General features: G+C 38.9%; 1 protein-coding gene across 2 annotated transcripts in view; it reads left to right on the forward strand.

Annotated features, from left to right (window-relative positions):
- Positions 1-5,458: 5,458 nt before the first annotated feature.
- Positions 5,459-21,475, forward strand: part of deptor.L (DEP domain containing MTOR interacting protein L homeolog) — an 87,723-nt gene continuing 71,706 nt past the window's right edge. Inside the window, exons 1-3 of one of the 2 annotated variants that reach the window (XM_018268232.2) lie at positions 5,459-6,323; positions 7,276-7,411; positions 7,907-7,997. In XM_018268232.2, the coding sequence (XP_018123721.1) occupies positions 7,318-7,411; positions 7,907-7,997 (185 nt within the window). In that variant the 5' untranslated portion in view covers positions 5,459-6,323; positions 7,276-7,317. The remainder of the gene's footprint in view (positions 6,324-7,275; positions 7,412-7,906; positions 7,998-21,475) is intronic. The other variant, XM_018268233.2, reaches the window with a different exon arrangement.

The following is a 21,475-nucleotide window of genomic DNA, read 5'->3' on the forward strand; positions in this document are numbered from 1 at the left end:
TCACTGTCATGCGCCCGAAGTGCATCTGAAATCGTCGCAGGTGGAACGTACAGCGCTCCGTACACGAGTGTCTGATTCGAGAATGAGGCTCTTCAGCGCAGAGCCAGTTTTGCGGTGGGAATTGGTCTGGGGCCCTCGATATTTATAGGGGTTCTCTATATTATAGGGGCCCCTTGAGCTTAGGTGGAGGTAGGGTTGCCAGGTTGGTGGTTTCCAGCCGAATTGGGCTACTAATTTAAAGTCCAGGCGGGTTTTGAAAGTACAAACTAGCCAAGGTATGGATTTGAGCTTCTTTTTTTACTGTGGAAACCAGCCAAAGGTTTTTTTTTTCTTGTCCAGAGGTGCCGAGCCTGAGTCTCCCGATGCATGCTGGGCAATGTAGTTTTTGTTTAACAATTTGCCGACTGCCAAGTTTAATGTAAGACTACAATACCCGGCATGCAACGGGACTGACTTGTGTAGAAGTGGGGAATTACCAGATTTTGGGTCTGTATTCTCGCATGACTCTTCAATTTAAGACAATTTTAGGGCAAAAATCTGCCGGCCACCAAAATGTCTACAGGTTGAGTTGTTTTACCAATATTTATTAAAATAGTATGTATTAGGCCTCATGGGGCCTCTATACCTCCTGGGCCCCCCTCTGTAGTTACGACCCTGGTGAAGGGGGCGAATCTCTCCCATTTTGCTTCACAGAAAAATGTGCAAATCAGTGAAAACTGAAAAAGGCATATTTTCACATATATTCATTTATTTTTTAGACTTTTTTTTTTCATTGCACTTGTGTTATTTTGGGCTACCTTTAAAGTGCCTCTTGGTTGGTTTTGTAGCAGACTTTGGCTGGTTTTGAAAATTAGACCCGGCAACCCTGGAAGGTATCATGAGGCCCCTACGGGAATTGCTTGGAAGTACAGTTTCAAAGGACGTAATATAATACTTAAGTGGCTTCATTTACTGTTTACATCGCTCTGCAGCCTACAAGCATCCAACTACAACTCCCAGAAGGCTAAAGCTATTAAGCATTTGAATGAAGCTATGGTTGCAACAAAAATATTGGAAGGCCGGTATTTTATTCCAGAAAAGGTGGCAATCATATCAGGAGCCAGTGGACTCCTTCAACTTTATCCTATGCTAGGTTTTATGGAAGTAATTCAGCATCTGGTCTATTTATTACACTCTACATGTGTGTGATGTAAGGGTTCCACATTCCAGAATAGTGATGTGCTGTGCCAGAAAAACCCTGCAACAGTAACCCCCAAAAATGGAAGTGTTTAAAGTAATGAAAATCGAATGTACCGTTGTGTTGCACTTTGTAAAATTGCTGTGTTTGCTTTAGAAACTCTACTATAATTTTATAAACAATCGGCTGTGTAGCCACGGGGCAGCCATTCAAGCGCATGATACAAAGTAGATAACAGATAAGTACTACTATAGTTTATATAAACAAGCTGCTGTGTAGCCATGGGGGCAGCCATTCAAGCACAGGATACACCGTAGATAACAGATAAGTACTACTATAGTTTATATAAACAAGCTGCTGTGTAGCCATGGGGGCAGCCATTCAAGCACAGGATACACAGTAGATAACAAATAAGTACTACTATAGTTTATATAAATAAGCTGCTGTGTAGCCATGGGGGCAGCCATTCAAGCACAGGATACACAGTAGATAACAAATAAGTACTACTATAGTTTATATAAATAAGCTGCTGTGTAGCCATGGGGGAAATGTAATTTCTCCTACCGCACAACTGTATTTCACCAATCCTGCAACTGGTGGTGTGTTTCTTCCGTTGACCCGGCCAGGTTCCTTAGCAACGTATGTGTATAGAAAACGGATACGCACACACTCTAAATAATGTTTGGTGGCTAAATAAAAGTTTGGTGGCTAAATAAAAGGCGATACTCCCCGACTGCAGTAATCGGAGTGTGTGCGGATCCGTTTTCTATACACCTTCGTAGCCATGAGGACAGCCATTCAAGCACAGGATACACAGTAGATAACAGATAAGTACTACTATAGTTTATATAAACAAGCTGCTGTGTAACAATGGGGACAGCCATTCAAGCACAGGATACACAGTAGATAACCGATAAGTACTACTATATTTTATATAAACAAGCTGCTGTGTAGCCATGGGGGCAGCCATTCAAGCACAGGATACACAGTAGATAACAGATAAGTACTACTATAGTTTATATAAACAAGCTGCTGTGTAGCCATGGGGGCAGCCATTCAAACACAGGATACACAGTATATAACAGATAAGTACTACTATAGTTTATATAAACAAGCTGCTGTGTAACAATGGGGACAGCCATTCAAATATCAAAAATGAGAAAATGCATAAAGAAGATAAGATATGCTCTGTAGTATACAATGGTATTTTTTTTAGATGTTTATCTACTGTGTATCCTGTGCTTAAATTGCTGCCCCCATTGAAAAAAAAAATAAGAATTTCCCCCAGTTACAGTAAGCAACTTACTCATAATAGTTGCCCTTTAAATGCATACACTTTGGGGTCACAATTATCACCTTCAAATTATATTGACACAGTTCAGTGTTATGTTATGTAACATTCTGGAACTGAAGTCAATTCAATGTTATCTCAGGTGTGTTTGACTGCTCCCTAGTGCAATCTGGGCAGCACCAATTTTTAGACCAGAAAAGTTATAGGAAAGCGGATGGCATTTGTGATCTGGTTAGATTGGGGTATAATTAGCATATTTACATAGGGAGTTTGTGAGGAATGGTACTGATTAGGTGTACCAATGGGCTGAGGCCACTGCCACACTTTGTTTCCCTCTGTCCAAAAAGAACTTGTGGAGGAACCCAATAAAGTAGTAAGTACAGTTCTGTAGTAGTAGTAACCGGCTGATTCACAGACCTGGAGTAAAACTGATTCCTCCTGAGCTGTTTTACGAGGCAGTGCTAGAGAACATGTATAAACCACTACAGCTTTCAGTAGCATACACATTTAAATATTTTAATTAATGTACAACAAAAGTTGTTGGAATGACATTTCCATATAGATATATAAATATATATTGACAGCATTGTAGATAAGATCACTTCTGTAGTTTTCCCCTGTTCAACAAAGTAAGCAAAACCAGTTTTCCAACACTTCAGTAAAGGTTAAAGACACAATTGTCACTACCTGCCCTCTGGAATAAAGGCACCTTGTGTTATTTTTAAACAAGCTCTATACTTATACTATGTGCCGGCTGCAACAGAAAAAAAAATCAACTTTTGCTTATTTTACAAAGCAAGTCATAACAATTAGGCCACAGGCATGTTGGCGTTTCCTGCAATTGTCCTAATCACCTCAGTTTTTATGCGACTGCCATTCACGTCATGTGAAATACATGTGACTTTTAGGCCGTTAAATTCAGATTTTTAAAGAGAGACTTTTTTGTCATGTCGCTACAATGAGATTACACATGATGTAAATCATGTGGACAACTGAAAGTGTGCTGCTTAAGATTTTTACAATTTATTTGCACTTTTTAAAAAATATTTGGTATATAACTTTCTGGTGGCTTTGTCACCACATTTAACGTTGCTGGGCATTTGGGAAATCTTAAAAAGCACCCCAGAAATATATGATATTATTTTATTCATGGGGACAGATACAGTACTTGATAATTAAAGTGGTCCAAGGGGGAGGTAGTAAGAGGTTTTAACTATCATGTAACTTTCTCTATCTTCTACCACCTTGGAGATAGAGCAAGATACATGATACTTAAAACCTCTTACTACCTCCCCCTTAGACCACTGTTAGTACCAAGTATCTAGTAGGTAAGTGCCTTTTATGAATCGATTCTTAGGTGTTTTTATTAGGCAAATTATAGTGTATGATCCACGTGGGCAGGAATTAATCCGCATAATTATAAATACTGAATATGTTTGTGCTATATAAATAATAGTGATAATGTTAAAAATGGCTAATTCTAAGTAACTTTTCAATTGCCTTTTAATTTTTTTTATAGATTTTGAATTATTTGTCATCATCTTCTGACTTGTTACTGTTATAGATTGGCTCATTCTAAGCAACTTTTCAATTGGTCATTATTTTTTCTTTTTCATCTTTTTGAATTATTTGACTCTTTCCAGCTTTCAAATGGGGGATCACTGACCCCATCTAAAAACAAATGCTCTGTAATGGCTACATTTGTGTGTTATTGCTACTTTTTATTACTCCTCTTTCTATTCAGGCCCTCTCCTATTCGTATGGCAGTTTCTTATTTAAAGCAATGCATGGTTGCTACAGTAAGTTGGACCCTAGCAACCAGGTCACTAAAATTGCAAACTGAGTATCCGCTGAATAAAAAGCAAAAAACGCAAATAAAAAATTGTCTCAGAATATCAGTCTCTGCATCATACTAAAAGTTCATTTAAAGGTGAACAATCCCTTTTAGTGTCATGAAAATAGCATGACAGTCACCTGCCCATCCCTGCCACAAAATTTGTGTGATAATTGCATGACATAACCCTGGAGCTGTCAACCCACCCAGGAGTTTCTGGATTGTTGCTCCAGCATTTATGTTACGGAATGACCTGGAAAGTGAGCTGTTCTCTGAGATTCCAGCTTGTGGGAGTGACTCTTGTGCGAACTGCGTGACACTTTATTAATGAGGTGTAGTTTTGTTATTGAGTAAAAGGTTGTACAACCTTGAGCGTTGAGGTGCGCCATGCCCAATCCATCAGCCAGTCTCCATTCATTTGCCATAGCAATCTCTGATCCCACACAGATTACACTAGGAGGCCCATTTATTCCGAATTTATCTTAATATTTTCTGAAAACTACTCGGACCAAATCCGCACGGATCTTTTCTCTTTATTTATCAATACACTTTCCTGAAAATTTTCTTTGCGGTATACAAATTGTATGAAATTCGGATTTTCCACCTAAAAACTCAGTTTTCTTTCTGATTTGTGCCTGAAAACCACGAAATCTTCCGATTATTGCACGAAACCCAGTGCAGATAAAGATTTCTTTGTAACTTCTCCCATTGGCTTATATGCAAGCTATGTTGAAGAGACAGGGCTGACCAGCACTCAGACGGATCCACAGGGCCAGAGAAAATCGTTTAAAAAAATATTTTTATGTGTACAAAGTTTAAAAAAATCTATATTTGCATCTCCATCTGCCCTATGCGTTTCGCACCCACTCAGGGCACTTAGTCATGTACCGCTCCCTAAAGCCTGGGGTCAGGGGCTTCAGCACCAGGACCACATTTATTATTTGGCGAGTCATCCACAATTTATCCTGGAACACCGTGTTTTTCCAAAGCATTGCATTATATGCAAGCTAGGCAGGTCTGAGATACCGGATTTTTGGATTCAGACATTTTCCATCCTCAGAGTATAATAAATTCTGAAAAATATGTGGGGGGTTTTTTTCACAAAAAATTTGGATACTATACTAAAAAAACACTAATTTTTCTGTTTTTTGACATTCGGAGTTTAATAAATAACCCCCTAACAGAGAGTTTTCTAACTCTCCCCCACCTACACCTATATTAGGATAACTGGGGCCATCTTTTGTTTACACCATGACTAACAACAACAAAAGTACATGTGGTTTGCTAGTATTGTACCTTCCCAGACACCGTAGTCTCACCCCTCCCCTCCTGTTGAGCAGGCTCCAGAGCTAGCAGTGCTGAGAGGGAGGAGGAGGGAGCAGTCTGTTCTGTCACAGTCTGACTCTGAGCGGGGGACTAGTCGGCAAACATGTGTCTGTGCAGCTCTGACGTGCCTGCTTGCCTTCTAATAAACTGAACATTTGTATTTATGTAGAGAAGACATGCTTGCTGGACATGCTGAACCCAAAGACACGCTTCCCGGCACAACATGCACCCAGAAGTTCTCCCTGCAGAGTCCCCAGTACAAGACTTCAGCTTGAGCACTGAGCAACTGTCATGTGCACTGTAACCTACTGTCCTGCACCAACCACTTGCCCTGCTGCTAGTGCTCATGGGAATCTAGTTGCTTTTGGCACAGACACCCCAACTGGGGCAATGCTCAGACTGGTGAAATGACAAGGGGCGTAGAATGTACAGAATCCTGCCAGAAAATCAATTGATTTTTTTTTTTTTGTATGTTTTTTCTGCACTTCGGAAACTTCTGCACGTGTCACGTTTTTATGACTCTCAAAGTTCAACTGTCCTGCACTGGGCATTAGAGGAACTGCCCGTGTCTCCTGGCACTGGACTGGCACAGTAGCCCCTGCAGGAAATTTCGTTTAACCCTTTGGATGTTCTAAAACTGTTGCCTTGTTCCTAGTGGACGTTATTGTGCTGGAAAAGTAATAGTGTTCCTACAGGTCAGTATTATTGTTCTATTAGGCTGCAGGGGCTACAGAGATTTACTTGAGTTCTTCAGAATTATTTGTAACCGGCGATGGTTTTGTGGCAATTTCAGAGTCATCAAAGGGGGTACAACAGTGTGGTCTTAAACATCCCTGTGTAATATTTGTTACTTACTGTTGGTTAAAAGGGACCTTAGAGGACCAAGTGGTCTTCTGTTCCTTTCCCTTGCACTTTGACTCCCCCACATGCACTTGGGGTTTCTGAGCAGAAAACTTTCTTTAACTGTCAGATGGACATCACTGATCCATATAGATTATATTCTTCAAATGAGGGGCCCTGCATTGATAGGACTCCTAAACTGTGACTATGCTTTGATGGCTCAAAGCAGAAGGTCGAGGTTCCTAGCCTGAAGGTGATGTTTGTGATGCATGATGAGTTGAGCTCACAGTAGGGTGACTGAACCCCAAAACTAGTAAAACAGTGCCCCTGATTGTATTTTGGCAACTGGAGAATAGTTAATGTTTCCAATGCTGCTGCTGTGTCAGATATTTCCTATTTCAGCATGTCCGTGTTACCTGTAAACGTTCCATGCTTGGAAAGACAGACAGCAGCCCTTTAATTCCTCAGTGTCATGCTATGACATATCAAGGACTAAAGTTGGCCATAGACGTAACAATTACGATCTTTCCCAGATAGAACGTTTGTTTTCAATACACACGTGTAGAGCTGAATCGTCCGATATTCAGACGACAATAGAATTCTACCTGTATCTGACAATTCAGCAGCAACAGTGGGCGATGTTGGGGTGCCTTCAAAGGTGCCCGATTAAAATTTTGTACGAATATCATCTATGGCCGCCTTAAGTGCCATTGTTTCTTATATGGGCAGAACACATGGTACAAGTTGCAGCTACTAGTCTCCCCATGTGACATAAGCCCAAAGGGTTAAGGATTTTTTTCATTCCAGGCATCTAGCCATCAGGACACATACAGCTTCCATTGTCTGTGTATGGATGTTCCATCTAACCCCCATCCACCTGTACTGTTGAACAGCTGCTGCAGGACATCTTTGGGGGATGCAAAGCTGTCAGTTAAACTCAAAGGTGAGCCCTTGTGGACGGGCATAACTCCACGCGGCAGAACTGTGGGTGACAGCTCCATCTCACAAAAGGTTCAGTGGCAGCTGCCAGCTCTCTAAACATATTATCTGCCTGCTTATGAATGGGCACAGTATAGAGATAAGTCCCCTTACCCGGAGCCTTTGCAGAACATCATTCAAACAAAGCAGAGCTGTGTCGGTAAATGGGCGTGTGATTGTTGCACTTGCCAGCATTAATCAAAGTTGGTCATTTCATCAATCATCTCATATCCATTCCCTGATATTATTATTATTTTTTTAATCATTGCTGTAAATAACAATGACTCATCACATGGTTGATGCTGGAACCTACCTTTAAATGGCACTCATTTACTATTGTGCATCTGGGTACAGAGTCGTTTGCTACAGCAGCTGCTCAGTCAATGTGCCATCGACAATCTATTTTGTTCTAATTAGAGCCATGCCGAAATCTCTGCTAATGTTTCCTTTGTTCTGACAGGAGTAATGGATACGGTGGGCATCACCGTGCAGAAGAGGGCATCAGAGTTGGAGCAAATGGCTGAGGTTCTTATAATTGGAGAACAGCTAAGGTTGGTAAGGGGGTATTTATTGCTTGTGACTACAATATTGTATTATTATTGTTAGCCAGCAGTATTACATGCGTTCTAGCCTGGGTGTAAAAATGTTCATTTATATAGATGCATACCTGAAATAGCTGTGTGCTCGGAAATAAATACATGGGGTTTAAACCTGGCATTACTTGCAGCTCAGTTTCTAGCCCAAAGAGCTTACAATTTTTTTACATAGATTGAAATTGTTATTTTCACATAAATAATATGGTATCTGCGAGGCTCGTTGTCTAGAGTTATTGGCTTATTGGAATTTTAATGACAACATACCATGTATAGTCTTGGATGTACTATGCTATATATAGTATAAAGGGGCATATGCCGGATTATCCTATGGTCGAATAACACATGCTCTTTTAACTCCTTCTTATAAAACTTGTACTGGATATGCTTCAATATGCTCATGCCTTATATAAATGGGTTATTCTTACATGATCTGGCATAAAGTTAAAAAAAACCTGGCCTACTGAGTACAGCAAATGGAAGCGTTATGAAACTGCATAGGTTGGTTAAACCTATGAGAAGCAAAGTGCACAGCTTTATCAGCCATTGTTTTATGTGTTGTATTTTGGGTGCATGTAACTCACCTTAAAATTATTACTACTTATTGCACATGTACTAGAAGATTTGATACATTTAACAAGTGTTCTGTAAGGCTACAAATGTATTGTTATTGCTGTTTTTTATTACTCTTCTTTCTACCCAGGACCTTTCCTGTTCATATTTTAGTCTCTTATTGAAATCAGTGCATGGTTGCTAAGCTCACTTGGACACTAGCAACCAGTTGGCTGAAATTTCAAACTGGAGAGCTGCTGAATAAAAAGCTAAATAACTAATAAAAAATAAAAACCAACTGAAAATTCTCACAACGTCATGCTAAAACTTAATTTAAAGGTGTCAATATAAATGTATTCTGTTATTATTATCCTCTATATAGTGCTGTGCTTTGCAGTGATTGTACAGGTATAGAACCCCATACCTCCCAACATTTTGGAAATTAAAAGAGGGACAAAAAAGTTGCCGCGCGCAGTGCAGCGGTTTTTTTTTACCATGCCCCCTAATTACCATGTTCATGTTACAAAATTTGGCAGGTTATGAAAGTTTAAACAATTTCTGTGTTTTTTTCCCCAGTTATTACAGTTTTGCTAATGAAGGTGAATTGCCCTTTAAGCTGTGAGTCTAACTTCTCCCAAGGGACCTGTTATCTTATATTGTTACAATTACTTATTTGGTTATCTCAAAATGGTTACAAAAGTATCCTAGCTGTGGCTGTTCTGGGCTCTCTGCCAAAAGCTAATTAAGTTAGAAACTTTGTTTCTTTTTCTGGCTGTTCAGTGCAGAGAAAAAGGGTTGAGCTGTCAAAAGAGGGACTATCCCTCTAAAAACGTGACAGTTGGGAGGTATGGGACCCTTTATCTGGAAACCTGTTATCCAACCTGTTAACCTGAATTATGGAAAGGCCGTCTCCCATAGACTCCAATTTATCCAAATAATCTAAATTTTTAAAAACTATTTCCTTTTTCTCTGTAATAATAAAACAGTACCTTTACTTGATCCCAACTAAGATATACGGTAATTAATCCTTATAGGAAGCAAAACCAGCCTATTGGGTTTATTTAATGTTTACATGATTTTTTAGTAGACTTAAGGTATGAAGATCCAAATTATGGAAAGATACTTTATTCTGCATAACAGGTCCTATACCTGTACATCATTCACATCAGACATTGCCCCAGAGGAGCTTACAATCTAACGTTCCTATCACACACAGGGGCCATGAAACAGTTTCAGTGTGCGTCAATAGAAGTGTGCTTGTTAGACTTATAGACAAAAGCTTATTATAAGAAGCAGAGGTGACAGTGAGGCTCTTTCCTTCCTCATTCTTCCCTTGTGTGCTTCTGATGGACATGGGCTCGTGAGAGGTTTCAGTTTGGTTTCCTGAAAAAAACCCCAGTCTGCAGATATGTTCAAAGATTTAAAGGGTTGTTCACCTTTGAGTTAACTTTTAGTATGATGTAGAGAGTGATATTCAGAGACAATTTGCATTTTTTTTATTATTTGTGGTTTTTGAGTTATTTAGCTTTTTATTCAGCAGCTCCCCAGGTTGCAATTTCAGCAGTCTGGTTGCTAGGGTCCAAATGACCCTAGCAACCATGCATTGATTTGAATATGAATAGGAGAGCCCCCAAATAGAAATATGAGTAATAAAAAGTAACAATAATAATACAATTGTAGCTTCACAGAGCATTTGTTTTTAGTTGGGGTCAGTAGAAGAAGAAGGGAAATAATTCAAAAACTATAAAAAAAAAACTATAAAAAAAATAAATATTGAAGACCAATCGAAAAGTTGTTTAGAACTGGCCATTCTATAACATACAATAAGTTAATTTAAAGGTGAACCACCTCTTTAAGGGTAACGATGTTAACACTCATTAGGTATTTCAGATTTCAAATTACATTTACAATTTAATTTCCCCTTAGTCTCCATTTGCAATTTTAACTGGATGCTAAAAACAAAGGGGTTGTTAGAACTCAGCAGCATCTAAGAGCTCTAACACCCCAAAGCAGAATGGCGTTCGTCTGCTCAAAGTAGTTGAATGCAGGGGAATGTATGCGTGCATCTTATTTTATAAATGTTCCAGTTTATTCAAATACAGCTACTGTTACTATAGGCACCATCTCTCCCTACTATACCTGCTATCCCACAGTCACACTCCCTTCCCAGAGACTATTATCCCACTGTTACTATAGGCACCATCTCTCCCTACTATACTTGCTATCCCACAGTCACACTCCCTTCCCAGAGACTATTATCCACTGTTACTATAGGCACCATCTCTCCCTACTATACCTGCTATCCCACAGTCACACTCCCTTCCCAGAGACTATTATCCACTGTTACTATAGGCACCATCTCTCCCTACTATACCTGCTATCCCACAGTCACACTCCCTTCCCAGAGACTATTATCCCACTGTTACTATAGGCACCATCTCTCCCTACTATACCTGTTATCCCACACTCACACTCCCTTCCCAGAGACTATTATCCCATTGTTACTATAGGCACCATCTCTCCCTACTATACTTGCTATCCCACAGTCACACTCCCTTCCCAGAGACTATTATCCACTGTTACTATAGGCACCATCTCTCCCTACTATACCTGCTATCCCACAGTCACACTCCCTTCCCAGAGACTATTATCCACTGTTACTATAGGCACCATCTCTCCCTACTATACCTGCTATCCCACAGTCACACTCCCTTCCCAGAGACTATTATCCCACTGTTACTATAGGCACCATCTCTCCCTACTATACCTGTTATCCCACACTCACACTCCCTTCCCAGAGACTATTATCCACTGTTACTATAGGCACCATCTCTCCCTACTATACCTGCTATCCCACAGTCACACTCCCTTCCCAGAGACTATTATCCCCTGTTACTATAGACACCATCTCTCCCTACTATACCTGCTATCCCACAGTCACACTCCCTTCCCAGAGACTATTATCCCACTGTTACTATAGGCACCATCTCTCCATACTATACCTGCTATCTCACAGTCACACTAACTTCCCAGAGACTATTATCCCACTGTTACTATAGGCACCATCTCTCCATACTATACCTGCTATCCCACAGACACACTCCCTTCCCAGAGACTATTATCCCACTGTTACTATAGGCACCATCTCTCCCTACTATACCTGCTATCCCACAGTCACACTCCCTTCCCAGAGACTATTATCCCCTGTTACTATAGACACCATCTCTCCCTACTATACCTGCAATCCCACAGTCACACTCCCTTCCCAGAGACTATTATCCACTGTTACTATAGGCACCATCTTTCCCTACTATACCTGCTATTCCACAGTATTCTAGCAAGTTATTATGTCTGTATACAATTTCTGTATACAAATTGTTTTTATTAGAGATGCCCTTAATCCAGGATTCAGTAATGGATTTGTCCCAGAGAATCCCCCCCCTTCCCTTTTCAACATGATCCTTAAAATCATGAGGCTTTTTGTCACACAAATAAGGAAGTCGTGATCGAGATTTTTACTTAACCCTTCCTTACATATGCAAATTAGGGTTTGTATTTGAGCAACATTCATTAGTAAAAGGAGTTGGGGAGCAACACTAGCATGAAAAATGTTCTTGGGGTGCCAAATAAGTGCTGTGATTGTCCATTTGGTAGCCCCTTTGTGGGTTGTTAACCTACATTGAGACTCTGTTTGCCAGTTCACCTGGTTTTATACAACCAAAACTTGTCTCCAAGCCTGGAATTCAAAAATAAGCACCTGCTTTGAGGCCACTGGGAGCAACATCCAAGGGGTTGTTGAGCAACATGTTGCTCGCGAGCTACTGGTTGGGGATCACTGATCTAGTGTATCACATACACCCTATGGTAAATATTTATCAGGAGCCAACTACAAAGAACTACATTATATGTTTTTTTATCGAATGTGCGCTTCCTTGTAGTTCTACAACTTTTGTGAGCCAATTAACCTGGCTGTTTTTGGAGTGTGGAGCTCATAGTCTGACCACTCAACCCTAACCTGCAATGATTGGCCAAATTTCAACTCCAACCCACACAACTAGTGGTCAACCCTTGGTTCACCACAGGTTTCCAGTCAACCCACACATACCTACTGGTCAGTCCTTCATTAACTTTCATCTGATTCATTAAGAATTCTACTATAGGTATGGGACCTTTTATCCAGAATGTTTAGGACCTGGGGTTTTCCAGGTAAGGGTTCTTTCTGTAATTTGGATCTTCAATCCACTAGAAAATCATGTAAACGTTTCATAAACCTAATAGGCGGGATTTGCTTCCGATAAGGATTAATAATATCTTAGTTGGGATCAAGTACAAGCTACTGTTTTATTACTACAGATAAAAAGGAAATCATTTTTAAAAATTTGGATTGATTATAACGGAGTCTATGGGAGGCGGCTTTTCCGTAATTCAGAGCTTTCTGAATAATGGGTTTCCGGATAATGGATCCCATACCTGCACTTCATTATATATTTTACATAGAGACTGCCCTTTTTATTGACCACTTGCATATAGATGGGAATGATGGGAGCTACAACATGGAGCTGGACTCCTCCTGTATAAGTTATAGGGCATATTTAGTAACTAATTACACAAAATCTATAAATGTCCTTAGCATATTCATTATGGGTTGAGGACAGCGGATCTCTTGTTTTATTAATTTTGTGGTCACAGCCTCATTGCACCCCACGTAACGGTTTAAAATTTAGAGGTGAACACCTTTCCATTCACTATGGAGCACCTGGAGGCACACAGACCCAGGAAGAACTTATCTTGCAGTTAGTGACCGGTGATCATTACACATTGATTAAAACATTTGCGATACATATATTTTGCTTTTTATTTTAAAAATAAAAATTATAAAAGTGTAATTTACTGGCAACCTATCTCTTATAAAACAATTTCAGGGCTAGAAAACAAATTATGACAGATTATCTGCAATGAAATTAAAATAAAAAAGACTTTCCATTTTTAAAAAACTGCAGAGAACATAGTAATAGGATATAAAGAGACGTGTATCACAAACCAGCCAAGTGCAGTGTGATATACTGTATGTTCATTATGAAAAGCTCCTCAGTGTCCCAATTGTAATAAAGGAGAGGTAGGAAGTCGAATCTGAGATAACTGTACTTTTGAGTGTCCTCCAAAATTCCCAACTGCTCCAAATAAAATGTGACCTGAGATGATATATAAGGCTTTTTCGGTGCCCTTTATTTGCCTTAAGGAGTATAGTATTTTATGTAGAGTGAAAAGGGTGTTTGTTTTAGCTAATTGTGGTTTAGCAGTAGAAAATATACTCTTGGCAAGAGAAGCCACTTCAGCACAAAACAAAAACATTCTTTGTTTAATGAAAATCGGACAACTTCCAGGAACTGCAAAAATAGAAGAAAAGAAAAATACAAGGGGAGTGATGTGGGAGCACTCTGGGGCCAATTAAAGTAAAGCATAATGTAAGTGCTACTGACCTGACCATAATTGCTTCTAACACAAAAAAAATAACCAATCCATGCACATTCCCTAGCCCCATGTTTAAATACAATGCAATGTACATTTATTATTTTATTATTATATAAAGATATTAAAAGGTTACATGTACTGTTAACATCAATGAATTTTGTTACAACAGCACCACCTGCTGGTCATTTTCTGACCAGTCTGGCCACCAAGTAGTCAAGGAAGTTGTCAGGAGAAAGGCTGCTTTGATGTTCTGGTTGGTAAAAACATTAGAAACCTTTCTCGAATCTTTCCTAACCAGAAGAACATCAGAGCAGCCTCTTTCTTTCTCCTGACAACTTCCTTGACTACTTGGTGGTCAGACTGGTCAGAAAATGTCCAGCAGGTGACACTGCTGTAACAAAATTCTTTGATGTTAACAGTACATGTAACCTTTTAATATCTTTATATAATAATAAAATAATAAATGTACATTGCAAAAGTGCTTTAAAGGAACAGTAACACCAAAAAATGAAAGAGTTTTAAAGTAATGAAAATATCATGTACTGTTGCCCTGCACTGGTAAATCTGATCTGTTTGCTTCAGAAAAACTACTATAGTTCATATAAACAAGCTGCTGTGGAGCAATGGCGGAAATTGAAAAACGGCTATATGGCACAGGTTAACGAATGGATAACAGATAACACCATTAGATAGACAGAGCTTATTTGCTATCTGCTGTGTAACCTGAGCCTTTTCTCATTTGAATGGCTGCCCCCATGGCTACACAGCAGCTTATTTGTATAAACAATGGTAGTGTTTCTAAAGCAAACACAGCAGTTTTACCAGTGCAGGGCAACACTGCTTTATATTTTCATTACTTTAAAACACTTATTTTTTGACATTACTGTTCCTTTAAATAGCACCATCAACAATTTTACATTCACTTGTTTTTAAGATTTACTTATCTGTTAACAACTTGAACTGACCCAGTGGAACCAGAGTTTAATCGCCCATGTTTTAGACCCTCAAACTGCCTCTACCCGCAGTTAAACCAACTTCAGGATAGACTTCCTTAATGTGTTTATAGATATATATGGAAACACTGGTGTCACAGTCATCTTTGTGTAATTCATTAAAGTAGTAATCACCCTTAGGGGGTTATTTATCAGAGGTTCAGTTGTTTTTTTCCATGAAAAAATCGAGTTTTTGATGCTATTTTACAACCAAAACTCTAATTTTCAGGTTAAAAAAAAATGTTTTTTATTTTTAAAGAAAATTCAAATTTTTGAAGATGTATTGTACTCGAAGCTGGAAATAGCTCGAATCCAAAAATACACGTGTAAAACATGTCACTGTAGAAGTCACTGGCAGAGGTCCCTTGAACCATTTGAAGATGTTAATAGCCTTCAGGATGTTCGAATTTTTTCCTGTGGGTTTTGCTCTAAAACTTGATGAATTCGAGTTTTTTTTTTTTGGCAAAAACTCAATCAATTTAAGTATTCAACATTTTTACTGACTACACTGATTCTAGTTTTTTGCATTCTAGTTTTTTTCTTAAATTAGAAGCCATTCAGTTCATTCGAGGTCTAAAAAAAACTCATAAAGCTCTAAAATGTGAACTTTGATAAATAACCCCCTTAGTCTTAACTTAATTAACCTTCGGTCTGTTTTGAACCCCCCCAAGTGGGGCAGCCCCCAAAGTATGGAAACCACTGATCTAGATTTAGTTAAGTAAAAACAATGTTTACTGTATAAAGCAAGCCATTATAATAAATGCTAGAAATAGCTTTAAACAAGCACTAAGAGTAATGCAGGAATAATGGGGTTGTCCTGCTGAGAATGCTTAGAAAGATTAATATCAGAGAAGGAAAAGTCCTTGAGAAAAAGAAATGCTTATTATTATATAATTTAGCAATATTTAGACATTTAGAATTTTCTTCCATTAGGTAGCCCACTGAATTCCTTCATTAACCCAAGACTCCTCCCTGGCTAGAAATTGTAATTCACAACAGCTGAGAGACCTCATGTGCCTGTCTCTTGGCTTGACAACTGCTACCTTTAATAAGAGACATATAATAAATCATGTTCCATAGGTTCGAAGCAGCCATGCACAGATTTCTAAAGTTTTCTCTTCTGAAATATCAGAAAGCCTTGTATTGGTTGAAACCCTACAGAAGCATTGTTTAAAAGTTGCTAAAAGTTTTTTTTTAATTTTTTTAATCATGTGAATTTCAACTCAAAGCCATTGTTTTCTCCATATTCTAAGACTTCTTCTTGCTTAGTGTCTGTTGGATTGAGAAATGTTCCTGCAATTCCCAGAGCACTTTATTAATTAAGGAAACCTTGGCAGTACATCAGTGACTGCAGAATAGCCTAGTTTGCTTGATTTGCCTGTAGTGATAACTCAAATTGAGCACCTTGCTTGTTTGGATATTTTGCTTGGATTGTAGTCTACATGTCCTGGACCTACACCATTTGGTAAATTGATATAATAATTTGGATAATTTGTGTATCTGTTGAATTTATGACATTATTATACTGAATAACTTCAGTTAACCTTGATCTTGACTTTTGTTGCCTACGTAGTCGGTAAGATCTGACACTCACAATCCTTCCTACATGAGGTTCTCGGCTGCATTGGAGAATAGCCTTACCTATTGTTAATATGGTGAACAGTAAGCTGTTGTTTAGTCCTCTTGGCCCCTCACTCTTGTGAGTCATGTATACTGTACACACAGGTGGAAGATTAGAGTTCTATATTATGTGACAAGCCGGCTCCCTGTTTCAGTTTCTGGTGGAAATTAGCTGTGGTTGGCAGGTTTAACATAGGATCAGGAGCATAAAGATAGGGACACCACATCTTCAGACGAAACACAGATTTATTCAGGTAAACTGTTGCTTACAGAAAGAACAAGAATACTGTTCATAAGAGATTCAACAGCACACACTCAATACACTCTGGAACATTAAGGCTTCTCACTAAGCCCTTCTGACACTGGAACATTCAGGCTTCTCACTAAAAGTGTATATACTTGTAGAGATCCATTTGATGACCTCTCTAAACGAGTGGCTCTCTCCCAGATATGCCCACCTTGAGGTGGGCATTATTGGGCTGATACGATCGTGGGATCACAACGTTGAGCTTACGGGCGGTCGGATCGAGGACCACATCAACAAACCCAATGTGGTCCTCGATCCAACTGGGTTTTTAACCCTGCAGGATCAACTTTTGGGAATCCTTTTGGGGGACTCTCCCCTCCAGGGATACCAATTCAGCAGCCTCTTGCCTGGCTCACCTTCTGACAGCACCACACCACCTCCAATAAAAGGTGTCCAGAGAGCACTGAGATGTAGTCCCACACCTCTTTTATTTGCTGCTCACCGACAGCTACCTAGCTGAACGGCTGAAAACACTCAATGGAGGTTCCATCCTTCTCTCCTCCATTCAATCCAGGAACCCTTTTATCCCACTTTTCCTGAGCCAGCAAACAAACATAGACTCACTTGCTGCAACATATACATCCTTGGAGTTAAGGGTTTACCAGTTCACCACTGGCAAAAAACACATGTAAAACTTTTCTTGTCCAGCACATGTCTTACAATAATTTATATTGGATACTCTTGGAAAGGAGCCATGCAGGGTTCCCTCTATTGGTCTTGAGTATTCATTAATTTTCTAGAAGAAAGACAAACCCAGAACATCAGTTAGTAATTGTTTTGGGAACCAATTTTGGTGGGCTTGCTGCATGTTGTATTTTAATGTGTCAAAAATCACAGCAGGTTGCGCACACCTGGCCAAAGACATCTCAATTCAGTGTATTGAACACATGTTGTGTCTACTGGGGTGATGTTCTTACAGTACCCTTCTGTTACATATAGTAGTCAAAGCCATTGAGGTTAAAATAAAGTTCTTGGAAAGCTTGTGCTGTATTACTACGCCTTATTTAATTTCTGTTGACCCCCTTTAACAATACCCGTACCCTTCCCCCAGTTCCAGAATGTGAATGCTTTGCATTCCTCTGTAGGCTTATCAACTAGGAATGCTCTGTCCAGTGGTTAGTGAGAGTGGTGAGGATCACTTGAAGAGTTATTTGTTAATAGAAAGAGCCAACCTCCCACCATTACTTAATATTAACTGGTGTTAAAAAAAAACAAAAAAACAAGTTACCAGTGCATCCAAGCATAAAAATTGTGTAAAAGCTGTTCCATATAGTGATATATATTATGACCTGTAGGGGTTTTGGGGTCATGTCTTCCCAAGACTCCCAAAACCTTGTCCTTTATATGTGATTGGGCCATGAATATGTGCTATATTAGACTAGTGGTCTACTTTATGGAGAAAGTTGTGCAATACTAGACTATGGGGGTTATTTATCAAGCTTTGAATATCCGAAATCTGAAAAATCCAACATTTTCGGACCAAAAAAAAATTCTGAATTTTTTTCGGATTTATTAAAGTCCGATGGTCTGAAAAATCTGGATCTGAAAATCCAGCATCTTAAAGCTCTCAGGGTCCTGTATAAGTCAATGGGGAAGGTCCCAGTGTCTGCGCTGCTGTCTGTATGGATATCCGATGATTTCGGGGATTTCAGACCAAGAAGTCCGAAAACTGTGTGGTTTTTCAAGCAATGGTCCAAATGTTTCAGATATTTGCCCAAACCTATTTTTTAATGATAAATAAGGTCCATTCGGGAATTCGGAGTTGCTCAGATTTTTATCTTAGAAATACTGAGATAAATTTGGAGCTTGAAAAATAAACCCCTATATGTCAGTGAGTAGTTTATAGATCATACTGGTTATATATGTAATGCATACAGCTTTAATAATAATGGAAAATTGCAGTTCAGCTGTAAATGCACATAATGAGAGCAACTGTACAGATGGTAGCACTCAAACAAGGATGTTTCCTGGTAACAGAACAATACTAGGATTGTCTCATCACTCTCACTGTAAAATACTCATTTTAGCTGAGCACATACTGGAAAATTTCTTGTTTTGTGGATATTATGTTGGTAGGTCTCAAACTCAATACTCTTCAGCTGTTGGGAACTACAGTTCCCACTCCTTGGAAATGGTACAATGGAGCCGTGAGATCATGGCCCGGCATACAGGAAGGGGTAGAGACCAGAGTGAACTCAACTGAACACATAGGCAGGATTAGACCAATATAAGGAAACCAACAAAAATTGCAACTGCGGGATCAAAAACAGGGAAAGTAAACCAACAACAGTTTTGTTCTCTATGGGAGCATCCCTGGTTGGTTATATAACTGGTTCATGCCACTTCTAAAGTATGAGAACACTGCAGGGATATATATATAATGGATAATGATGCAACAATAAAAGATTATTTGTTTTACATAAAAGGGAGTGCTGGTCTGAAAAACATTGGTATATATATATATATATATATATATATATATATATATATATATATATATATATATATATATATATATATATATATATATATATATATGGCTGACTGAATGACAGGTATTTTGTGTTATTTGGGTCTCTAGATTCAAGACACTAACATATTCTTACATTCTGTATAATCTAAAGTTCCAAAAGGTAATTGGGAAGGCTTGGAAAGGTGCAATATATATATATATATATATATCTATCCTTGATAAAGGCCCCAATGGGCCAAAACGTTGGATGCAAAAAATTTTGACACAAGATTTTGGTGTGCTGGTATATATATATATATATATATCAGCACACCAAAATCTTGTGTCAAAATTTTTTGCATCCAACGTTTTGGCCCATTGGGGCCTTTATCAAGGATAGATATATATATATATATATATTGCACCTTTCCAAGCCTTCCCAATTACCTTTTGGAACTTTAGATTATACAGAATGTAAGAATATGTTAGTGTCTTGAATCTAGAGACCCAAATAACCCAAAATACCTGTCATTCAGTCAGCCATGTTGTTTAAGCTCTAGGGATAGCTATAATTTCTTTCATAAAGAATCTCACCTTTGTCACTCACACTAATACATTTTTTTTTTCAACATTTGGCCAGGGACCCCCTTAGCTAATAACCATAGTACCGCAAATATCTAGGCAGCAACTCCCTCTAAACTCCCTCTAACTGACCTTAAAGCTGGGCTTCCCTGGGGAATCTAAGAAGCAAATAAGCATTGTGCCCCAACCTTTCCTAATTGACCTTAAGTGTGTACCCCCAGTTAAGGCTATCGGCCCACCTAGGTGCCTCAATGTTTAGGAATCAATGTCATAGTAGGTTCAGAAGGAATGGTATGTTGGAGGAGGTTCACTAGTACGGTATGTTTAACCTTTCCTTGCAGTAATTTGTTAAAGGTTCAAAGATTTTCCCTTCCTCTTTAATATCTAGTTTTATTGTTCCCTTTTTCTTTCCTTTATTCATAATCCTTTCACTTGTCCTTACCCTAATCTTATTTTTATTAGGTTTGCTTCAACTATATTGCTGGGTCATAATTGGTTGAGAAGGAAAGAAAGGGTCCTGCTCACATGGATGTTTTGCCAAAAGGGCTTGGGTGATATAACATAGATTTGCCAGTTACAGAACCTGTCGGTGGGTGTCTGGAGGAGAAACACAGCGAAACTCTTATTATCGACATTAAATTAAAATATCTATTCAACATATGAGATTATTGAATGAAATATTCCTTAAGGATACAGGAAAATAAATGGGGTTTAAAGACAAAAAAAATAGACTAGATGCAGCATCTGCAGTTTCAATTAATTGGTGATTTAGGGAGCAAATCTTAAAGTGGACCTGTCACCCAGACACAAAAATCTGTATAATAAAAGTCCTTTTCAAATTAAACATGAAATCCAATTTCATTGTTTTATTAAAGCATTCATAGCTGTTGTAAACTCATTTAAAAATTTCAGCTGTCAATCAAATATTGCCTGCCCCTCCTCTATGCCATGGGCATAGAGGCGGGGCAGACAATTACTTTCACTTTCCATTTAGCACTTCCTAGATGTCGCTGCTCTCCCCACATTCCCCCATTCTCTTCATCATTTAATTGTGTAACCAGGGCATGGGGATGGACACCGGGTCCCCCATTCTGGTGCACAAACAAGATTCTGAGATGATACAAGGCTTGTCTTAATAACAGTGTCCACAAAATGGCTGCTGCCTGCTTGCTATAATTTTGAATTCCCAGACTGAAGGAAACAAGATTCAAATAATTTATATAGTGTAATTAAAGTTCATTTTGCTTGACTAATGTGATAAAATAGGATTTTGAATAATTTTTTTGGGTGACGGGTCCCCTTTAAAGAACGCTCAAGCTTACAAATTGTTCTTCAGTGGCCTGGGCAACCAGGTATGCCTGTTACCTCCTTTACTCCAAAACCATACAGGCAGGTTAACTGGCTCTTGAAAAATTGGCCCTCATTTCTGTGAATGTGATAGGAGCCTTAGACTGTAAAC

The sequence above is a fragment of the Xenopus laevis genome, chromosome 6L (assembly GCF_017654675.1).
Source record: "Xenopus laevis strain J_2021 chromosome 6L, Xenopus_laevis_v10.1, whole genome shotgun sequence".
NCBI lineage: Eukaryota > Metazoa > Chordata > Amphibia > Anura > Pipidae > Xenopus > Xenopus laevis.